Here is a 22315-nt window from a genome sequence, read left to right as displayed (position 1 = left end):
ACAGCTGCAAGCTCTGTAGGGAATGCCCAAAAAAACTTTGGAACTGTGACATCAAGCAACTTACCGTCTATGCTCCAGTTGTGTTGGATCATAGGCTAATATCTATATTCCACCCCACTATTTCATTTGAAATTATGAACATGGTTAATATTATGATAATAATTAGATAATGTATTTTTGGTGATGTTCATTAAGGGATAAATATTGACCAGATAATAACTCTATTCTTCTTTGAAATAGTGTGTGAGATCTTTTACATCCACTTCTACAGGTAGATAGGACCTTAGTACAACATCTCATCCAAAAGACAACATCTCTGACAGTATAGTTTCACCCCTTGTGGGACTTTACAGGAATATCAACCATGGTTTTTGTGCGCTCGAATCCCAGAGACAATCTTGAGAACTGGATATTATGGTTCAGCTACATGAGTATTGACAGCTGAACCACAATTGATAACTGTGCACAATTCTGTGGGCCAGGACTTAAGGTAGATACTGTTCAAGCTGCATTATGGATTTTAAATTAAAGCCAGCCAGCAGTAAAACATCCCCAGCAGTGGAGAGTATTCTTGATCTGGTACTAGAAGTACCAGCTCATCGGCAATTATCAACTTAAAGGAATACTCACATTCCACATATAGTATTGAACAATAGAAAAATACATTGTGTTTGAAGTTTTATGTTGTGCTTATAAAGCAATTTAACTACAAAACTGTAATGTTGTGGGGAGACCTGCTCGTTTGACATTGAATTGGGAAACCTGACTTCTAGCAGCCACAACCTGAGAGTCACCCCACAGAGTACTTCATTCTTTTCCGATGGACTAGGTGAGCAGGGCAGTTGTACAGGCCTTGGTGAAACACACCTGGAATATTGTGCGCAGTTTTGACATGCTTTTCTGAGAAGGGATGCTCTTGGTCTCAAGGAAGCACTGCGAAGGTTTACCAGGCTGATTCTGGGGATAGTGGGTCTGATGTTTGAGGAGAGATTGACTAGATCGATTTTGTGTTTGCTAGAGTTCAAATGAATGAGGGGGCACCTCATAGAGACTTATAAAATTCTAACAGGACTGGACAGGGTAGATGTAGGAAGGATGTTCCCAATGGTGGATGTGACCTGAACCAGGGGTCAAAGTATGAGGATTCGGGGTAGATGATTTAGGACGGAGATGTGGAGACGTTTATTCACCCAAAGAGTGGTGAGCCTGTGGAATTCATTACAGGCTGTAATGAATTCCACAGGCAGTAGTTGTTGCCAAAACATTGAACATATTCAAGAGGCAACTAGATATAGCACTTGGTGAGAATGGAATCGAAGGTTATGGGGAGAAAGCAAGATTAGATTATTGAGCTGGGCGATCAATCATGATCGTGAAGAATAGTGGAGCAGGCTCAAAGGGCCAAATGGCCTCCTCCTGCTCCTATCTTCTATGTTTCTATAATACAAGCACCAGAAAAATGCAAATTTGCACTTCTATGAAGCCTTTGAGCTTTTTTACTGTCTGGCATTCTCAAATTCAATACAAAAGGCATCTTTTTATGTCCATTTAACTTTTTCAGACAAATGTTGAGTTGAGAAACATGACTTCCAGCAGCCGCCACCTGAGAGTCATCCCACCAAGTACCTCATTCTTTTCCATCGGACTAGGTGAGCAGACACTTTTACCTACTGTTTTTGTGATTGTCAAAACATGCAGAGTCAGATATAAGCACATTATAATGATGAACCTCTTGTGCGTTCCCCACTTAATTCGTTCCACCATTGATGGCAGTGCGTTTAGTTGCTGAGGGCCTACTTTCTGAAATTTTTTTCTTAGCCTCATCGCCACTCATTCTTCCTTTAAGGCATGCACGCACAATTAAAACAAGATCCTGAATGCAAAATTCTGGTAATCTTCCTTTTTTTTAAATTTACATGTGTGATTTGATGTCCAACTTTATTTGATAAACTTTATTTGATGATTTAAGATATTCTCTCAGATGGCAGTGGATCTGTGACCTTGTTTACTGCAGAGGCTTGGTAATTAAGTGTATTCAAGGGTTATAGTGAGAAGGCAGGAAAGTGGAATTGAGATTTATTGAATCAGTCATGATATCAATGAATGGTGACACAGACTCGATGAGCCAATTGACCTACTTCTGCTCCTATATATTATGATCATTATGATAACATTCCTACAAAGCTCCTTGGGACAGTTTGTAGAAACATTGAAAATAGGAGCAGGGGTAGGCCTTTGAGTCTTTTGAGCCTGTTCCACCATTCAGTATGATCATCGTTGAGCATCTAACTCAGTGCCCTAATCCTGCTTTCTCCCCATTCAATTTGATCTCTTTAGTCCTAAGAACTTTTCCTAACTTGTTCTTGAAAATGTTCAGTGGTTCAATTTCAACTGCTTTCTGTGGCAGAGAATTCCACAGTCTCACCACTCTTTGGGTGAAGAAATTTCTCCCGATTTCAGTCATAAATGGTATATTCTGTATCCTTAAACCGTAAGTTCTGGTCTGGACTGTCTGGTTTCGCATTTAGCCTGTCTAGTCCTGTTAGAATGTTATAGATTTGTATGAGATTCCCCCTAATTCTGCTAAACTCAAATGAATAAAGTCCTAACCAATTTAGTCTTTCTTCACATATCAATGCTGCTATCCCAGGAATCAGTCTGGTAAGCTTTTATTGCACTTTCTTCAAAGTAGGAACATCCTTCCTCAGATGAGAACACTAAAACTGTACACCATACTCTTGGTTTCACCAACGCCTTGTACAATTGTAACAAATCATCTCTGCTCTTATAGTATAATTAAAAAATTAAAGGTGTTTCAAAATTGCAAAATGTTGTATATTCAGGTAATGTACATAGCTGCACTGCTGGAGGAAGCCTTTGCTGACACGATGCATGGGAAAAGCAGGACCTTATCAGTTCATTTACTTAGCTGTGTCTGTATATAATCAAGATGGGAAGCGGAGGATATGCTGTTCCTACTGTTAATGGAGTTTTGTTGCATAGCGCTTAATGTTATTTTTGTCAGGGTCATTGATTTACGGTGACCAAATGTCAAACAATGAACATGGCAAAATGTCACAGGAATAATAGTGTGGAGCTGGATGAACACAGCAGGCTAGGCAGCGTCAGAGGAGCAGGAAAGCTGATGTTTTGGGTTGGGACCCTTCTTCAGAAATGGGGGTGGGGTGTTGGGAAGGGAGCTCAGAAATAAATAGAGAGAGGAGGGGTGAGGCTGGGTGAGGAAGGTAAGTGGGATGGCGATAGGTGAGTGCAGGTAGGGAGTGGTGGGGATTGGTCAGTGAGACGGGTGGGGCAGACAGGTGGGAGAGAAGATGGACAGGTTGTGTCATGTCAAGGAGTTGGGAATGCGAGGGAGGGTTGAATACAGGATGCGGCCAGGGGTGGGAGATTTTAAAACTAGTGAATTCCCTGTTTAGGCCATTGGGCTGTAGGCTCCCAAGGCATAATATGAGGTATTGCTCCTCCAGTTTTCAGGTGGTGTAATTATGACACTAGAGGAGGCCCAGAATGGACATATCACCCAGGAAGTGGGAGGGGGTGTTAAAATGGTTGGTGACCAGACGTTATTGTCATTTGTCGTGTAGTGAGCGCAGATCCTCCACGAAATGGTCTCCGATGCTTCACTTGGTCTCACCAATGTGGAAGAGGCTACATTGGGAGCAGCAGATACAGTAGACAATGTTGATGGATGTATAGATGAACTCCTGTCTGATAAGAAAGGCTTGTTTTGTGCCTTGAATGGAAGGGGAGAGGGGGCAGGTGTAGCACTTCCTGCAGTTGCAGGGAATGGTGCCAGGACAGTGGAGCAAATGAAGGAATCACAGAGTGAGAGGTTCCTATGAAAGGCAGATAGGAGTGGGGATGGAAATATCCCTTTGGTTGTGGGGTCAGATTGTAAGTGGTGGAAGTGGTGGAGAATGATACATTTGATGTGGAGGTTGGTGGGTTGATATGTGAGAACAAGGGGGATTCTGTCTTTATTTTTGTTGGGGGGTGGGTTTGAGGGCAGAAGTGCAGGAAATACAAGAGATGCAGTTGACGGCATTTTTGGTCACCAGACAGGGAACATATGGTCCTTAAAATATGAGGACATCTGGGAAGTTTGGGAGTGGAACACCCCATCTTGGGAGCAGACATGACAGAGGTGGAGGATCTGGGAGTAGGGAATCACATTCTTGCAGGAGGTGGGTGAGTGGAGGTGTTGTCCAGGTAGCTATGGCAGTTGGTGGGTTTGAAATAGATGTCAGTTTCGAGGTGGTTACAAAGATGGAGATGGAGAGATCCAGGATGGAGAGGGAGGTATCGGAGATGTCCTGGTGAATTTGAGGTTGGGGTGAGAGGTGTTAGTAAAGTTGATGAACTGTACAAGCTCCTCGTGGGAGCATGAGGCAGTGCTGATACAGATATCAATGTAGTGGAGGAAGAGGTGCTACACCTGCCCCTACACCTCCCCCTTACCCCCTCCATTCAAGGCCCAAAACAAACTTTTCACAGCAGACAGGGGTTCATCATTACTTCCAATAACTTGATCTACTGTATCCGCTGCTCTCGATGTGGCCTCCTCTACACTGGTGAGGGCAAGTGAAGACTCAGAGACTGTTTTGTAGATCATTTGCACTCTGTACATGACAAACGACAACAATATCTGGTCACCAACCATTTTAACTCACCCTCCCACTCCCTGGATGACATGTCAGCCCTGGGCCTCCCAGTGTCACAATGACACCACCTGCAAACTGGAGGAGCAGCACCTCATATTCTGCCTCAGGAGCTTACAGCCTGTTGGCCTAAACATGGAATTCACCAGTTTTAAAATCTGCACCCCTACCAGCCTCATCCCTTGTCCCTCCCTCTCATCCCTGCCTGCTTGATCTGACACAACCTGTACATCTTTTTGTCCACCTATCCGCCCCACCCACCCCACTGACCAATCCCCACCACTGCCTACTTGCACTCACCTATCACCACCCCACCTATGGTCCCCAGCCCCTCCCCTAATCTCCCCATTTCTGAAGACGGGTCTCATCCCAAAACGTCAACTCTCCTGCTCCTCTGATGCTGCCTGGCCTGCTGTGTTCCTCCAACCCCACACTGTGTTATCTCTGACTCCAGCAGCTGCAAATCTTGCTATCTCAAAGTGCCACAGGAAACTGATATTGGAAGTAAGTATGATATCGGAAGAAAATGTGTCACATATCTATAACACTCATAACAGGGCAGAGAGATCATATGATTCCCAATACTTGTGTCCTTATGTCCTTATGATTATTCTGACCCGTGCTGGAGAAGGTGTGTACTGTTCCTGTGGTATACTCTGTTTTAGAGAAGCCTTTGATGCCTCAGTGAATCTTGCATGTAACAGAGGAGATAAGTGTATTCCTTTGCTGAATCTCTGCAAAACAAGTACTGCCATGCATTAAAATGATCAGTCACATATTCTGATCATCATCTACAAGATGTAAAGGAATGTAAAGAACATAAAACAGGAATGTAATGTATAGCACATGTCAGATGCCAACAGTTTCTCTGCTGAGATGCTGAGACTTGCTATTTACTTGCCTCAGAGGATGTATTTACTGTAAACATAATAGGGACAAATGCCCAGACATCTATCAGGCCAGGAATAGATGCCAGAGTTACTTTTACACTCATCTTTCATCTTGAATGCTTTTACAACAGTATTGCATGTAGTCACATTCCACCTAGTGGCGATAACTTGGTCTGAAGGAAGAAAGGATACCTGAGAGTATAAAACAGTGATTGCTATTCTTCTATCACAATCAGTATGTTAAGCACTTTGATTCGATTTCTGGCATTAAGGTAGGGTATGATTGCCATGTTTTAGTGTGTATGATTAGATTAAGTTGAGCCTGAGACTCTCATACCTGCCAGCTGAAATCACTGATGACAAGTAAAGCTCGTTGATGCTTCTACTCCCTAGCCCAAAGGTGCATTTGAATCGATGGCTAAAATAAACCCTTTCAGTGCAGACCAGGAATTGAAGCCGGGGAAGATCCTAGACTCTGCCAGTTCTTTATGACAGATGTCTTGCGGGCTGCATTCAAACTTAGCAGACAAGGAAAGTTTTGTTTGCCACATTTTTCTTTGTTAAATTTGTAATCTTAAAATAGATTGCCATTTCAATGAACAGTTAAGACATCACTGAAACAAGACAGTATGTCGCACAAGAAGCAATCAATACAGTTCCTTCTCATGCACTCAGAGTCTTCAAGGGATTGTTGAATAGCAGTGCCTTTTTGAGAACCATTATTTTCAACTCTGAATGGGAGTGGAACCAGTTTCAGTAGTCATTTTCAAAGGAATTGGATCTATAATTGCATTGAGGAAATTTGCAGGGCTTATTTGCAAGAAACTGCAAGTGGTGAGGACATGATTAATGAGATATCTTTCAAAGTTCCAGCACAGGCAGCATAGACCAAATGGCTTCTTTTTGTCATGTACGATCCTCCATGGTATAGTTTTTTTTGTATGAGGTCACTCCTCTTGTTGTAAACAAAAGCTTGGATTTTCTTCTTAGGGAAATCTGGATTGTCAACATTCCTGGTTACTCTAAAACATGCGTCATACCGGGTTTAATACAAGTGAGTCAGAATTCTTTGCTGCACTTCCCTGAATCAAGTGGCAGTGTAGTGCTGTAATTGAATCAACAATACACGTGAGACAGAAACAGCCCAGAATTCCTGAGGTCTTAATAAGAATGAGCAAAAGATCATTAGAATATTGAAAACTCTTGCAAAATCACAGGAAAGAGCAATCCTGCTGGGAACTATTTGATGTATGTGGCTCAGGTGCACACTCATCACTGATAAAGAAAGGTAAACAGTGATTAATTCTTTTGATGGTTGCATCTTAAACTTAATGATGCCTAAACTGTTGAACTAACAGTTTCATCATCCATTACAAATCTGGATAAATTAAGAAACCCACAGGGATATGAAGTATTGCTTGAACCTTGAAATTGTCAGCATTTAGAGGATAAATTCACCAATTGCACATTCTCTCTGTGGACTCTTGCTTACACAACCCACATTTAAATCAGGCAGTCACGGTATTCAGCCAAAAAACATAACATTATCGTTTGAACATGAGGGCAGGAGTAGACCATTTGTGCCCTTGAGTCATCTTTATGATTCATGATCGTGACTGATTTAATTATTCCTCATTTTTGCCAAATGCTGATAACCTTTCACCCACTTGCATATCAAGAGTCTATCCACTTCTGCCTTGAGTATATTCAGGATATCTGTTTCCCCACCTTTTCAGGAAGAGAGATGCACAAAGCTCCGAGAAAACATTTGTCGTCATCCATCTTTTAGAATCCCTACAGTGTGGAAACAGGCCCTTCAGCCCAACACGTCCACACCAACCCTAAGAGCATCCCACCCAGACCAATCCCCCTAATCTACACATCCTTGAACACTTTGGACAATTTAGTATGGCTAATCCACCTACCCAGCACATCTCTGGACTGTGGGACGAAACCAGAGTATCTGGAGGAAATGCACGCAAATACGGGGAGAATGTGCTAACTCCACACAGACAGTCGCCCGAGGCTGGAATCGAGCCTGGATCCCTGGCGCTGTGAGGCTGCAGTGCTAACCACTGAGCCACCGTGCCTTCTAATTGTGCATATTCTTGGTTTGAAACAGTGACCCCCCTACTTCTAGATTCTTCCAAAAAAGGAAAGATCCTTTCAACATTCACTTCCCCAGGATCTGTCAGGATCATATATGTTTCAAACAAGTCACTTCTTTGTCTTCAATCTCCAGCAGATATAAGTCCACGCTGTCCAACTTTTCCTCATAAGGCAACTCAATCATTCCAGGCATTAATCTAGTAAAGGCTATCTGAAATACTTCTAATGCATTTACTTGCTTCTTTAAATAAGGAAAATAAAGACCCCAATATAGCTGTCAATTCTGATTTCTTGCATGTTTTTCATTTTAATTGCTCAAGCACAGGTAACTGTGTGTTCAATTCTCTATGCCCTGAACACCTCCAACACTCATATCTATCCTCTTCCTCTAAGATGCTTATTTAGATGAACTAGCTTATTGCCAGATTGCCGCTGTGCTTGTAAATTCCTGGACTCACGTTTTTTTCTGGGACCTACCAATCCTGGCTTTCCCAGAAATGAGCACAGCAGTGTCCATGATGGAGCAGAGCCAGCAAAGCAAATGACCGGGTGCTCATTGTAAAAGCAGTTTGTCCAGCTCTTTGCTCAAGCATTGGGGATGGCCTGAATATAGCTAAGCTGGAGCCAGGGGACAATGTACGAATGGAGATTTGTACAAGTGGCTGATTGGCCTGTGAACTGGTGACCAGTTATTTATGACAAATGCCTCCTGCCTGCCAACAACTAAGCAATTGGCTTCCAGGTATTTCATGTTTTAAAGGTATCAAGAGGCACTGGGAGAAGGTGAGAATATAGCATTGGGATAGAGGATCAGGTATGATATTGAATACCAGAGCAGTCTTGAAGGGCTGAATGGCCTACTCCTGCTCCTTGCTTCTATGTTTCTATTTTTCTTTGTCACTGCACAGCTTGTCAGTGAGAGTGTTCAGATCAGAAGCCTTCGGCACTCTAAAAGGGAATGAGCTGTTTTTGTCAGTAAAAGCATCTCAAGCTCTCACATGAATCTCTTGTATTTCCCGCATCTCTGCCTTCACATCGCCTGTCCCCAACAGAAATAAAGACAGAATCCCCCTTGTGCTCAGATATCACCCCACCAACCTCCACATCCGGTTATCATTCTCCACCACTTCTGCCACCTACAATCGACCCCACATCCAAAGAGGTATTTCCCTTCACACCACTCACTCCACAACTCCCTCGTCAGCTCCATACTCCCCACTAACCTCACCACCCCGGCACCTTTCCCTGCAACTGCCGGAAGTGCTATGCTTGCCCCTACAACTCTCCCCTCACCTCCACTCAAGGCAAAAAACAAACCTTCCATGTCAGACAGGGTTCACCTGCACATGTGGCAACTTGGTCTACTGTATCTGCTGCCCTCGACGTGGCCTCTTCTACATCAGTGAGACCACGCATTGACTTGGAGACCGTTTTGGAGAGCATGTGCCCTCTGGACGTGACAAATGACAACACCCTCCAGTCACAAACCATTTTAATTCTCCCTACTACTCCCTGGGTGACATGTCTATCCAGGGCCTCCTCCAGTGTCACAATGATGCCACCCGCAAACTGGAGGAGCAGCACCTCATATTCTGCCTTGGAGCCTACAAGCCCGATGGCCTAAACACTGGAATTCACCAGCTTTAACATCTCCCCAACCCTGGCCTCATTCCATGTCCAATCCTCCCTCTCATTCCCAACTCCTTGACCTGACGCAACCTGTCCATCTTCTCTACCCACCCATCCACCCCTCCTACCACACTGACCAATCACCACCACTCTCTACGGGCACTCCCCATCACCATCCCACCTACCTTCTCCAGCCCCAGTCCTCCTCTCTCTATTTATTTCTGAGCTCCCTTACCCCTTCCCATTTCTGAAGAAGGGTCCCAACCCGAAACATCAACTTTCCTGCTCCCCTGATGCTGCTGGGCCTGCTATGTTCATCCAGCTCCATACCGTGTTATCTCTAACTCCACCATCTGCAGTTCTTGCTAACTCTCAGACTTGAATTTAGCCAGTTTATTTCCCCTCATCAGTTGCTGTAGCTGTTTATTGGTAAGCTAGAGGCCTCTATAAGTTTGAACTAGTCATTCTATGTCAGCTGCAACCAAGTGAAAGTACCTGGAGAAGGAAATGGAGAAGTAGCGTTCTGACCAGCAAAAAGATAGTCTCAAGAAAATCCTGTGAATGGGGACCGCTGAACTACATTCCCAGTCTTTCCCTCTGCCCATAACACTTGTACTATTTTGTGTCTCTCTGTATGTGTGGTAGAGGCGGCATTTTAATGAGTAGATTAGAGTTTTGACTAGTGTGCCAACAGTTCATAATTGTTTTATCATAGAATCCCTACAGTTTGGAAGCAGGCCATTAAACTCATTGATTCCACACTGCCCCTCCAAAGACCATCCCACCCAGATCCACCCCCCTACTCTATCAAAGAACAAAGAAAATTACAGCACAGGAACAGTCCCTTCAGTCCCCCCAAGCCTGCGCCAATCAAGATCCTCTGTCTAAACCTGCCAACTATTTTCTAAGGGTCTGTATCCCTTTGCTCCCTGCCCATCCATGTACCTGTCCAGATACATCTTAAATGACACTATCATGCCTGCGCCTACCAACTCCACTGGCAACGTGTTCCAGGCACCCACCACCCTCTGCGTAAAGAACTTTCCACGCATATCTCCCATAAACTTTACTCCTCTCACTTTGAACTCATGACCCCTATTAAGTCCCCCACTCTGGGAAAAAGCTTTTTTGCTGTCCACCCTGTCTATACCCCTCATAATTTTGTAGACCTCAATGAGGTCCCCCCTCAACCTCCGTCTTTCTAATGAAAAAAATCCTAATCTACTCAACCTTTCTTCATAGCTAGCACCCTCCATACCAGGCAACATCCTGGTGAACCTCCTCTGCACCCTCTCTAAAGCATCTACATCCTTTTGGCAATGTGACGACCAGAACTGTATGCAGTATTCCAAATGTGACCGAACCAAAGTCTTATACAACTGTAACATGACCTGCCAACTCTTGTACTCAATACCCCGTCCGATGAAGGAAAGCATGCCATATGCCTTCTTGACCACCCTATTGACCTGCTTTGCCACCTTCAGGAAACAATGGACCTGAACACACAGATCTCTCTGTACATCAATTTTCCCTAGGACTTTTCCATTTACTGTATAGTTCGCCCTTGAATTTGATCTTCTAAAATGCATCACCTCACGTTTGCCCAGATTGAACTCCATCTGCCATTTATCTGCCCAACTCTCCAGTCTATCTATATTCTGCTGTAATCTGTAACAGTCCCCTTCACTACCTGCTACTCCACCAATCTTAGTGTCATTTGCAAACTTGCTAATCAGACCACCTACACCTTACTCCAAGTCACTTATGTATATCACAAACAACAGTGGTCCCAGCACAGATCCCTGTGGAACACCACTGGCCACAGTTCTCCAATTTGGGAAACCCCCTTCCACTATTACTCTCTGTCTCCTGTTGCCCAGCCAGTTCTCTATCCATCTAGCTAGCACACCCTGGACCCCATACAACTTCAATTTCTTCATCAGCCTGCCATGGGGAACTTTATCAAATGCCTTACTGAAGTCCATGTATATGACATCTACAGCCTTTCCCTCATCAATCAACTTTGTCAGTTCCTCAAAGAATTCTATTAAGTTATCTTTGTAACCCAAGATTTTGTCATGGCTAACCCACCTAGCCTGTGTAACACTGGTTACTATGTGCAATTTGCCATGAACAATCCACCTTCTTTTAGGATGTGGAAAGAAACTGTTGCACCCAGAGGCAACCAACGCAGACACGGGGAAAATGTGCAAGCTCCACACAGACACCTGACAGTGGATTTGAACCCAGGTCCCTGGTGCTGTGAGGCAGCAGTGCTTTCCACTGAGCCACCGTGCCACCGTGCCACCCTATCAGTACTCAGAATCTATTTATATGTAATAATAGTAACTCTTGTTAAGTACAGAAACCTGGTCTATGCTTTCTGTCAACATGGGTTTAAAAGCCATATAAGTTGGAGAATTCTGTGTATTTTAAAAATGTCTTTAACTTTTATGATGACCTCTGAAGTAGTGTGACTTGATTTCCAACGCACTACCCTAGTGAGGGGTACCACTGCGGTCTAGAAAGTTTCAATGTCCAGTCTTTCAAAGTTAGTCATTCGTTGAGGTGGGCAAGTGGTTTGAAAGGTGGTTGGGAATGCTAGTTGAGTGTTGGGGTTTGGGGTCCAGTCAGAGGTTTAGTTTAGGTGGGAGCCAGTTTTAAATGTAACATTTTGTGGGTTCAGATAATGTTATTAGAACACTCTGATGTTGCAGACTCCATCTCTCCTCAGATATTTAAATGTCTTGGGTCACTCCCACTTAAGTCAGCATGTCAGGACCTCCACAAGGACGATTTGATTCTTACCTCGTTAATATTGAATTATTATACCTTGTGTACTTAGGTCCTTTTAAATAGTGCACACTTGATGATTGCACTAAGCACTGGCAAGGAGCCTATTCCACGGTGATCTATTGCATTCTAAATTATAGCAGAGAATTGTCTTGGCCCTATAATTTAAACCATGTACTGTTGATTAGCATCAACACTCCTCCATCACCAATGGACTTACCATTGCAATGCAGTCCAGAGTTTTAAACCCCCTCAAAGGGTACAACAATGTCCTGGTTACAATACCGTAGTTTAAGCCAAGACCTTTTTGTTACAACATGGAGACAGACAACCAAACCAAATTAGCCTGTCTACCTCTGTATTCATAACACAGTTAAATTAAGACCACCAAACACCCCCAAAAGTTATTCCAATGGTTCCTAATCAGACTTTTGAATGACCAATCCCAGATTTTGTGAATAATTAATTCCAGACACTGATTTTGTATCATGCCCAAAGACTTTACATTACATATACAATTATTTCAGCAAAGAAAAGCAAAACAACAAAGAAACTTGATTAATGTTGATGCTTTCTTTTGCATTCATTCACTGGATGAAGGCATCGCTGGCTAGGCCAGTACTTACTGCTTGTCCTGGACAGCAGCTAAGAGTCAACCACGTTGCTATGGGTCCAGAGTCACATGTAGTCCAGACCAGGCAATGCTAGCTGTTTCTTTCCCTAAAGGACATTAGTGGACCAGATTGAGTAACCCCAACAATTGACAATTATTAGACTCTTAATTCAAGATCTTGTTTTTTGATTCAAATTCCACCATTTTCTGTGCTGGGATTCAAACACATATCCCCAGTGCATGACATGGGCCTTTGGATTAACAGGCCAATAATAATAAGCCATTGTTTCCCCTAAAACGTTTGTTTTCAGCTCCTTATTCACACAGGAGACAGATAGTCATGGAAGTATAGTTAAGGGATAAGGGATTTTCAGGATGTTTTATTTCAGTGGAATGGTTGTTTTTCTGGAAATGTTGATCAGGCTCACTTTTCAGTTCACTCAGGCAAAGCAGTTAATACATCTAGCTCTGCTTTGTACTGTGTAGGCTTCTGGAAGATGGTGTGGGAGATTAGGTAGGTAAATCTGTGAACTATGTCACTAGCAGCCAAACATATCTCCCCAGAAAACACAGTTGAAAAGAACAATTCCAGTTCTGGCCCCACCCTGAGGGACTGATTGTCTTTTCCCAAGGCCTCGGTTACTATTCAACATCTGTCATCTGCTTGAATATAGACTCTCTTCCAGACTTCCTGGAACCATTTCTCAGGTAGAGACCTCATTCAAGCAAAAGAGCAAAAGAGAAGTACGGCACATGAAAAGGCCCTTCAGCCCTCCAAGCCTGTGCCGATCATCATGCCCTGACTGAACTTTAAAAAACTTTTAAAAAATCCTCTGCCCTTATTCAGCCCGTATCCCTCTATTCCCTGCCTATTCTTGTAACCATCCAGATGACTCTTCAGTGTCGCCAATGTGCCTGCTTCCACCACCACCTCTGGCAGTGCATTCCAGGCTCCTACCACTCTCTGTGTGAAAAACTTCCCTCACACATCTCCCTTAAACTTTCCCCCTCTCACCTTGAACCTGTGCTGCCTCGTAATTGAAACTTAAACCCTGGGAAAAAGCCTCTGACTATCCACCCCATCTTTGCCCCTCATAATTTTGTAGACCTCTATCAGGTCTCCTCTAGCCACCATCTTTCCAGTGAAAACAATCCTAGTCTTTTTAATCTTTCCTCATAGTTAATGCCCTCGAGACCAAGCAGCATCCTGGTGAACGAGTTTTGAGAAGATTTGTAGCTCAGGTTGAGGTTCTGGATGTGAGTTTGCTCGTTGAGCTAGAAGGTTAGTTTTCAGACGTTTCGTCACCATTCTAGGTAACATCATCAGTGAGCCTCCGATGAAGTCATTGGAGGCTCACTGATGATGTTACCTAGAATGGTGACGAAACATCTGAAAACTAACCTTCCAGCTCAGCGAGCAAACTCACATCCAGATCCTGGTGAACCTTCTCTGCACGCTGTCCAAAGCTTCCACATCCTTCAGGTCATGTGGTGACCAAAACTGCACACAGTACTCCAAATGCAGCGTAACAAGGGTTTTATATAGCTGCAACATATTTTGTCAACTCTTGTACTCTATGCCTTGCCCATTGAAGGCAAGCATGCCATATGCCTTCTCAGTCATTTGAGCCACCTGTGTTGCCACTTCTGGAAAACCATGGACCTGTATACTCAGATCCGTTGGTATGTTAATGTTCCTAAGTGTTCTGCCATTGACAGTATAATTCACACCTAAATTTGATCCTCCAAAATACATTACCTTGCATTTGTCTGGATTGAACTCCATCTGCCATTTCTGTGCCCAAGTTGCCAATCTGTATATATCCTGTTGTATCCTTTCACAGTCGTCAGCACTATCAGCAATTCCATCAATCTTTGTGTCATCTGCAAATTTACTAATCAAATCACCCAAATTTTCCTCCAGCTCATTCATGTATACTACCAGCAACAGAGGACCTAAGTCTGATCCTTGTGGAACACCAGTAGTTACCGGCCTCCATTCTGAAAAACACCCTTCCATCACTATCCTCTGTCTTCTATGACTAAGCCAGACCACCCCGAATCCCATGTGACTTCAGTTTTTGTGCCAGTCTGCCATGTGGGATTTTATCAAATGCCTTCCTAAAGCCCATATAAACTACAAAGCCAGACCACCCCGAATCCCATGTGATTTTAGTTTTAGTACCAGTCTGCCATGTGGGATTTTATCAAATGCCTTCCTAAAGCCCATATAAACTACATCCACAGCTCTTCCCTCATCAATTATCTTTGTCACCTCTTCAAAATATTTGATCAGGTTGGTGAGTAATGACCTTCCCTGTACGAAACCATGCTGCCTGTCACTATCTAGTCCAATTTCTTCCAAATGTACATATGTCCTGTCCCTCAGAATCTTTTCCCAGAGTTTCCTCACCACAGATTTCAGTTTCACCAGTCTATATTTTCCTGGATTATTCCTACTTCCTTTCTTAAACAAGGGAACAATATTAGCTAATGTCCAGTACTGTGGAACCTCGCCTGAAGATATCTGCTAATGTCACAGCTATTTCATCCCTTGCTTCTCGCAGTAACCTGGTATAGATCCTATCTGGTCCTGGGGACTTGTCTGCCTTAATGCACTTTAGGATACCCAAAACATCCTCCTTTCATATATTGACATTGTCTAGAGTATTCACACACTTATCCCTGACCTCAACATTAGATATGTCCTTCTCCTTGGTGAATACCAATACAAAGTACTTATTAAGGATCTCTCCCGCTTCCTGTGGCGCCACCATAACTTCCCTCCTTTGTCCTTGAGGTGGCATACTCTTCCCTTGCTACCCTCTTTCTTCTAATATATGTGTAAAAAGCCTTGGGATTCTCCTTGATCCTGCTTGCTAAAGACGTTTCATGTCTCCTTTCAGCCTGCCTAATTTTGCATTTAAGTTCCTTCCTAATTTCTCTATACTCTTCAAGGGCTTTGTCAGTTTGTAGCTCCTTAACCCTATCGTATGCTTCCTTTTTCCTCTTGACTAGGTTCTTATCTGCCATTCCTATCTTTCAGTTTTGCAGAGGCATGCACATCCTGCACTTTAATCAACTGGTCTTAAAAAGCCTCCCACATGCCAGACATAGATTTGCTCTCAGATAACTGCTCCCAACCCATATTCCTCAGTTCTTGTCTAATATGGATGTAATTGGCCTATGCCCAATTAATCAGCCTCACTCGACGGTATAGCCAACTTCTGCCATCTGTTTAAACACAGTGCTCTTCCCAGGCTCGCTGTGTTTTTAGGAACTGTCTTGATCGAGAATCAGCCTGCAGTTAACCTCTTTGAGGTTAATTGAGGTATGGCCTCAAAGAAACAAAAGCTAGTTTGGTCTGTTCTTTTTACCACAAGCTGTCACAATGTCCACAAGTCATCTACAGCTCACAATTCCTTGTTCACAGCTCCAAATCAAAATTGATTAATAAAAAAAGGAAAAATTGGCAAGGGTTCCAACGTGTTTGTGACAAGTTAGTGAAATTAAATGCAATATTTAATAATGTGTGTGTTGGAAGCAGGATACGTGACTAATAATACTGCTGGATTGCTGTAAAAACACAACTTAGTTCATTAACATCCTTCAGGAAAGGAAAGCTATCACGGATTTGGTCTGATCTACATATAACTTTAGCATATGCTGTACGGTTGAATTAAATGGCCAAGCAAGGAACATCCTTCTAGTTTTGTTTTTGTTTTGCATGACGTAAGCCATAAATTGTGCACGAATTGCAAAGGTTTTGTGGTAATATGTTAACTTAAAGGGGACAACTTGTGCTCAGCCTGTGCAGGAACTAAGTATGGGAGGAACACTACTGACATGCCACTTCCTTGTAAAAACAATCACAAGAAGACGACCCATCAGAAAGGGTTTGATACAGTTAGTAAGAAGAAACGGTCTCTATTCTTGGAAGCATTAGTAATCAAAGAGCACATATGAAATAGTTGCTTAAAAAAAAACCAAAGCAGGTGATAAGGAGATTTTTCTTTTACTCAGTGGTTGTTATGGTCTATTGTTCACTCATTGAAAGGTGGTGAAATTCAGTAATAATTTTTAGAAGCGAACTGGATGAATTACTCGAAAAGAACAGAAAATCGAAGAGGAATTGGATTAATTGGTTGCCTTTCAGAGAACTTGCACAAAGATGATAGGCCAGTCATATGATTAACTTGTCTCTGGTTGTGACGTGTACTGTCAAAACAACGTACTAATTGCTTTTTGTTTGTTTAATTCTGATTTATCAAACAGGGAAATTCCCAGGAGAAGGAGGCATTGTTGCTCCAGGCATGAGCTGCCAGTACACTGTCCGATTTGCGCCTGATTCACCAGCTGAATATGAAGATTTCCTAATAGTGGAGACACAGACACCCTATCCACTCGTGGTCCCCATTGAAGCCAGAAGATCTCCTCCTATATTATCCTGTGCGTAATTCTTATGTAAGGGGAGTCGTGGCGGAGGAGTGGGGCTGTAATTATGAGACAATTAACAATCAACAATCACCAAAGAATTTTCCGGGTGAAGTTCTCCAGTAGCTTTGTCAATAAAGCCCAGGAAAAGAGATGGTTATTACAGTAGGCAGGCAGGAGAACCTTCTTGGAAATTCCCCCTTCATTTCGCAAATAAGTCAACTTGTTACTTTCTTAATTATTTTTATTTTTGTCTGTTCCTCTTCCTTGTTTCTTCCCTGGCAACAATGCCCAAGAGGGTGGTAAAGGCTCACTGCTCTTAATCCTCTTTCCAATATGTCATTGTGTTATCCAGGGTCTTAGCATAGTGCTTAAGGTTCTTTTGGCACAATGATTCGTTTTGAAGTCTTCCAAAATATAAATAGGCTTAGCAACCATTTGATGCGGAATTGGAATGACCTGTAAATAGCAATGAGATGAATCAGTAATGAACTAGTATTTCTAATTGTGTTGGTTGATAGAAGAATGTTGGCCTAGAAACTGTGATTTTCAGTGAACCATTTAAATGGAGGGAAGCAAAGAAGAATGTATTGGTTGCATGGAACACTATAGTGAAGGAGATTAACACTATTCTCATCAGTAAAGGGAAGCTAAAGTCCAGGAGGATATCTTGCCTACTAGGTACCAAGATCTAGGACATTCTCTCAGGGCTGGAGAGGATAATGCAGTGGTAGGTAGAGGATCCAGTTGTTGATTCATGTAGGCACCAATGACATAAACAATATAAGGAAAGGGGCTCTGCACAGGCAGTATGAGGAACTAGTTGCTAAATTAAAAAGCAGAATCTCAAAGGTAGAAATTTCTGGATTATCTTCAATAATATAGAGATTATTTATCTGCATGAGTCACAGAAAATTGGATCAGGACAAATAAAATTAGAGAAATTAAAGTGTGACTCAAAGACTGGTGTGGAAGAAGTGGGCTCCAGTTTGTGGAGCACTGGTGCTAGTATCTGGGCAAGTGGAATATATATTGTTCGGGACAGTCTACATCTGAAGTTTGTTCCAGCAAACTGCAGAACCAGTAGAGAGAGCTCTACATTAAATAGTTGGGCAAAGAATCACGTTTGGGAGGTTCCACAAATTAGGGAGTAGAGTCAAAGGAAGAGAGAAAGAAATTAATATGGGAAATCACAAACAGATGACAGACAGAGACAGAGAGTACAAATTTAAGTATAAATCAACAAATAAGACTAGAGGTTACAAAAATACTAAAAGGAAGAAAAACAAGGCTCTGTATCTAAATGGAATAATATTTGGTACAGAGATAGCAGGAACTGCAGATGCTGGAGAATCTGAGATAACAAGGTGCAAAGCTGGATGAACACAGCAGGCCAAAAAGCATCAGAGGAGCAGGAAGGCTGACGTTTTGGGCCTCAACCCCCGAAACGTCAACCTTCCTGCTCCTCTGATGCTACTTGGCCTGCTGTGTTCATCTGGCTCTGCATAATATTTGGTAGAGGTTACCTCAGTAAACTGCAAAGTAACTTTTTTAGAAACAATCTTCTCTAAACATGTAGTCAAGCCAATTATAAACTAAGCTACACAATAGAATTAAGTTAATCTTCCTCAGTCCTAACAGAAACACATTCATACACAGATAGGACAAGACACAGCCCTATAGTGATTCTGGGCTTTTCTACAACACAGGAAAAAAAGGGAAAACCACTATTCATCAAGAGTCCAAACTTAAAGGTAGAATAAGATGACTTTCTCACGCTTCCTTTGGTTTCTTGTTGATGAAATCACATTGGTATCAGTTGCAGAATGATAGGCCCTCAGTTCATGTAGCTGCTCAATTAGCTATGGGTCTTACAAGTGGCTTAACAGTTCAGCTTTCAGAGTTTATGAAAAAATAACTCAAAGATATTGATTCCTGGAGCTTTGACCAATCCTCAGGATATATTTCACTGTGATATTTCTTCAACTTGTTTTCTTTGAACATTATATTGTAACTCATTGAGCGACAGAGCGAAAGAGCAAGAAAGAAAGATAAAGTTACTTCTTTCTAAGACTATCTACAACTGAATAGCTCTCAGTCTGTGGCAAAACAGAAACCAAAAGTCTAGAGGCTGTTGTTAGGCAATCTGCATCACTAGACGCTCCCAAAACAAAGTCTTGTTGTCCAGCAATTAAGGAATATGTAAATCCCAGAGCGGGACTCTGGCAGAGGCATGGTGAGTGCTGTAAAGCTCTGGGTGGGACTGCAGCAGTGGAAAGGAAGGTTAGACTCTCTCTTAAATTATTTTTTCTTAGCTTGTTCAAAGTTAATGTAAATGGTGCCATTTAGTTAGGGCGAAGGTACACACTTTTCACTGTACTTTTTACATTGAATACACAAGACAATAAATGATTCAGTAAAGCAACCTCTTAACTGTCTTCTGAAAGTTTGTTCTCTACAAGGCCCCTTGACCTTTTCTAAATAGTAGACAATTCCAATTCTTTTGACCTTTGATTTCTGCATTCTATAAAGTGACATAAATTCTGTGACGAAAATTCAGCCTGTGATGTCTAAATCCAGCAGAATACAGATTTTTGGCCATGCTCAGACTGTCTCTGCCGAATTGCAGGGCTGCTTTTGAGCTACATTCCAGTAGCAGACATTGGAATTCCAGCTCTGAGCATTGAATTGATGTCCAATGATGGTACTTCTGTTCAATGGAAGTGAGTAGCTGATCTCCATGATAAGGAGCAATTGTTGCTGTTCACTCTTGATTGCAGCCCATGTCATGAATGTTCTCCAAAGATTAAAAAAAACATTTGGGAGGGCAACATGATACAAATAGCTGTTGTTCCCCTAGTAACTAGTTCAAGGGTCTCACATTAGACCTAGGCAGAACATAAAGAACAGAACAATGTTTTCAATAAATTTGTATCAAATGAGCTTTCTTCAAATATTATTTTGCATTTTACCTAAAGAGAATTCATTGTGCTTGTTTTTCATCATAATAACAACTCAATCTTTCTACAAAACAGTCACAGATTTTCAAAGTTATTCCTTGTACATAGAGTCATACAGCATGGAAACAGAGCCTTCAGTCCAACCAGTCCATGCCGAACACAATCGCAAACTAAATGAGTCCTACCTGCCTTTTCCTGGCCCATATCCCTCCAAACTTTTCGTATTCATGAACAAAAACGGAAAGAGCTGCGGATGCTGTAAATCAGAAACAAAAACAGAAGTTGTTGGAAATGCTCACCAGGTCTGGAAGAATCTGTGAAGAAAAAATCAGAGTTAACGTTTCGGGTCTGGTCACCCTTCCTTAGTACTCTGAGGACCTGAAACGTTAACTTTGATTTTTTTTCTTCACAGATGCTGCCAGACCTGGCAAGCTTTCCCAGAAACTTCTGTTTTTGTTCCTTTCGTATTCATGTACTTATCCAAATGTCTTTTAAGCATTGTGATTGACAATAGACAATGGACAATAGGTGCAGGAGTAGGCCATTCGGCCCTTTGAGCCAGCACCACCATTCATTATGATAATGGCTGATCATCCACCATCAGTATCCTGTTCCTGCCTTGTACCCAATCTATCACTTGCTTAGGAATTTCATTACACACACGAACCACTCTCTGTGTAAAAAATTTGCCTGTCATATCTTTTATAAAATCTCTCTCTTCTCACCTTAAAAATGTGCCCCCGGTCTTGAAATTCCCTCATCCTAGGGAAAAGACACCTACCATTAACCCTACTCATGACCCTCATTAGAACATTAGAAATTTCTAAGAGACATGATAGAAGCATAAGAGAAAAAAGGTTTCTGGATTTGGGGCAGTCAAAAATACACACCAAATTAAGTCTAATTATTGAAACACAATGGAGAATTTTGACCTTTTATTGTATAATTAATGCAAAGAATAAACTATTGTTTTCTGTCTGACCCACAGTACCTGGTACTTTAGACTGTGGATATTGCCTGGTGGGTGGAGTGAAGATCTCAGAGTTCCTTTGTAGAAACGATGGCTACAACTCTGGATGTTTTTGTGTGATGCCAAAAAAAATGTGGCCAACTACAAATTTCAGAGTGAGTGTTCTGTGTGCCAAGATTTTGGACTCATAAGATGAAGGTATTGTAAGTTGGGGTGTCTTTGCTGCGCTTTCATGAATGTGTTTCATGAATAATCTATGGAATCCTGCCCTATTAAGGGGAAAGATCTTTGTAAAAAAATGTGATTAAAACTCTTATTGTGGAGACTTTTGAACCAATGAATGTTCTTTATTTTAATTGAGAGAGTCACCTTTGTGGTTGACAGTATTGATATCGCCCAACTGTACAACTAGAAAGTCATTGGTTCAACTTCCTATTTTGGGTATAACTTTAGGATCGATTGCTATCGCAATGTCTGTGGCACAACTGAAAATTAGAACTACTATTAAACCTATTTCAGTTACCCAGTTGGGATCAGAAGCTCACTGTGAGTGAATTACCATCACAAACTATCATTCTGCACAATAGCACTGAACAATATAGTAATGACAAAGACTATTCAGCCCAATCAGTCTGTGCTATCTCTTTCAAAGAGTTATCTGGTTAGCCCCATTCAACAGCTTTTCTTCTCCTACAGAAGGTTACTTCTGAATGTGTATCCATCACCCTATCTAGATCCAATTCTGATCATATGTTGTGTAAAAAGGTTTTTGTCCGTATCACTAATTTGGCTCGCCTTTCATCTCTGTTGACCATTCAACATCTCAGAGTAGCCTTTGGGTAGCCCATGACTTCTACGAAACGACCTAGAGAGCAACAGAAAAATTGCAGTGAATGACGCTGTCCTATTGTACCTGGAACAAGTTTCAAGCAATGTTTCTTGACAAGTGATTTAAAGAGCCAACATTTATGATACTTATGACAGAATTCTTTGTTTTAAAAAGAAGAGGACTAATAGCGCTGGAATTTAGGCAGCATGGACTACTCACCCTGATGGAAAGTTGGTAGAAGCCAACTCACTTCTCAGAAGCCTGCCCTGCAGCAATGATATGTTTTGGGTGGCTAATAGTGCGGCTTCCACTCCTTCACTACTGTGAAAGTCCTACCAGACAATCTGATAGTCCCATCACTACCAGCATTGCCAGAGCTCAATAGTGAGTGCTGCCAGGATAGCAGGAA

The 22315-nt window shown here is 42.2% G+C and overlaps 1 protein-coding gene across 6 annotated transcripts in view; it reads left to right on the top strand.

Annotated features, from left to right (window-relative positions):
- dlec1 (DLEC1 cilia and flagella associated protein) overlaps positions 1 to 22315 on the top strand; it is a 181819-nt gene that overhangs the window by 50411 nt on the left and 109093 nt on the right. For all 6 annotated transcript variants that reach the window (XM_059640337.1, XM_059640341.1, XM_059640334.1 and 3 more), the window contains 3 exons: positions 1562 to 1649; positions 16989 to 17162; positions 21096 to 21232. In XM_059640337.1, the coding sequence (XP_059496320.1) occupies positions 1562 to 1649; positions 16989 to 17162; positions 21096 to 21232 (399 nt within the window). The remainder of the gene's footprint in view (positions 1 to 1561; positions 1650 to 16988; positions 17163 to 21095; positions 21233 to 22315) is intronic.

The sequence above is a fragment of the Stegostoma tigrinum genome, chromosome 2 (genome assembly GCF_030684315.1).
Source record: "Stegostoma tigrinum isolate sSteTig4 chromosome 2, sSteTig4.hap1, whole genome shotgun sequence".
Taxonomy (NCBI): Eukaryota; Metazoa; Chordata; class Chondrichthyes; order Orectolobiformes; family Stegostomatidae; genus Stegostoma; species Stegostoma tigrinum.
Note: the sequence above shows the minus strand (reverse complement) of the source record. Positions and strands in the feature narration are given on the sequence as shown.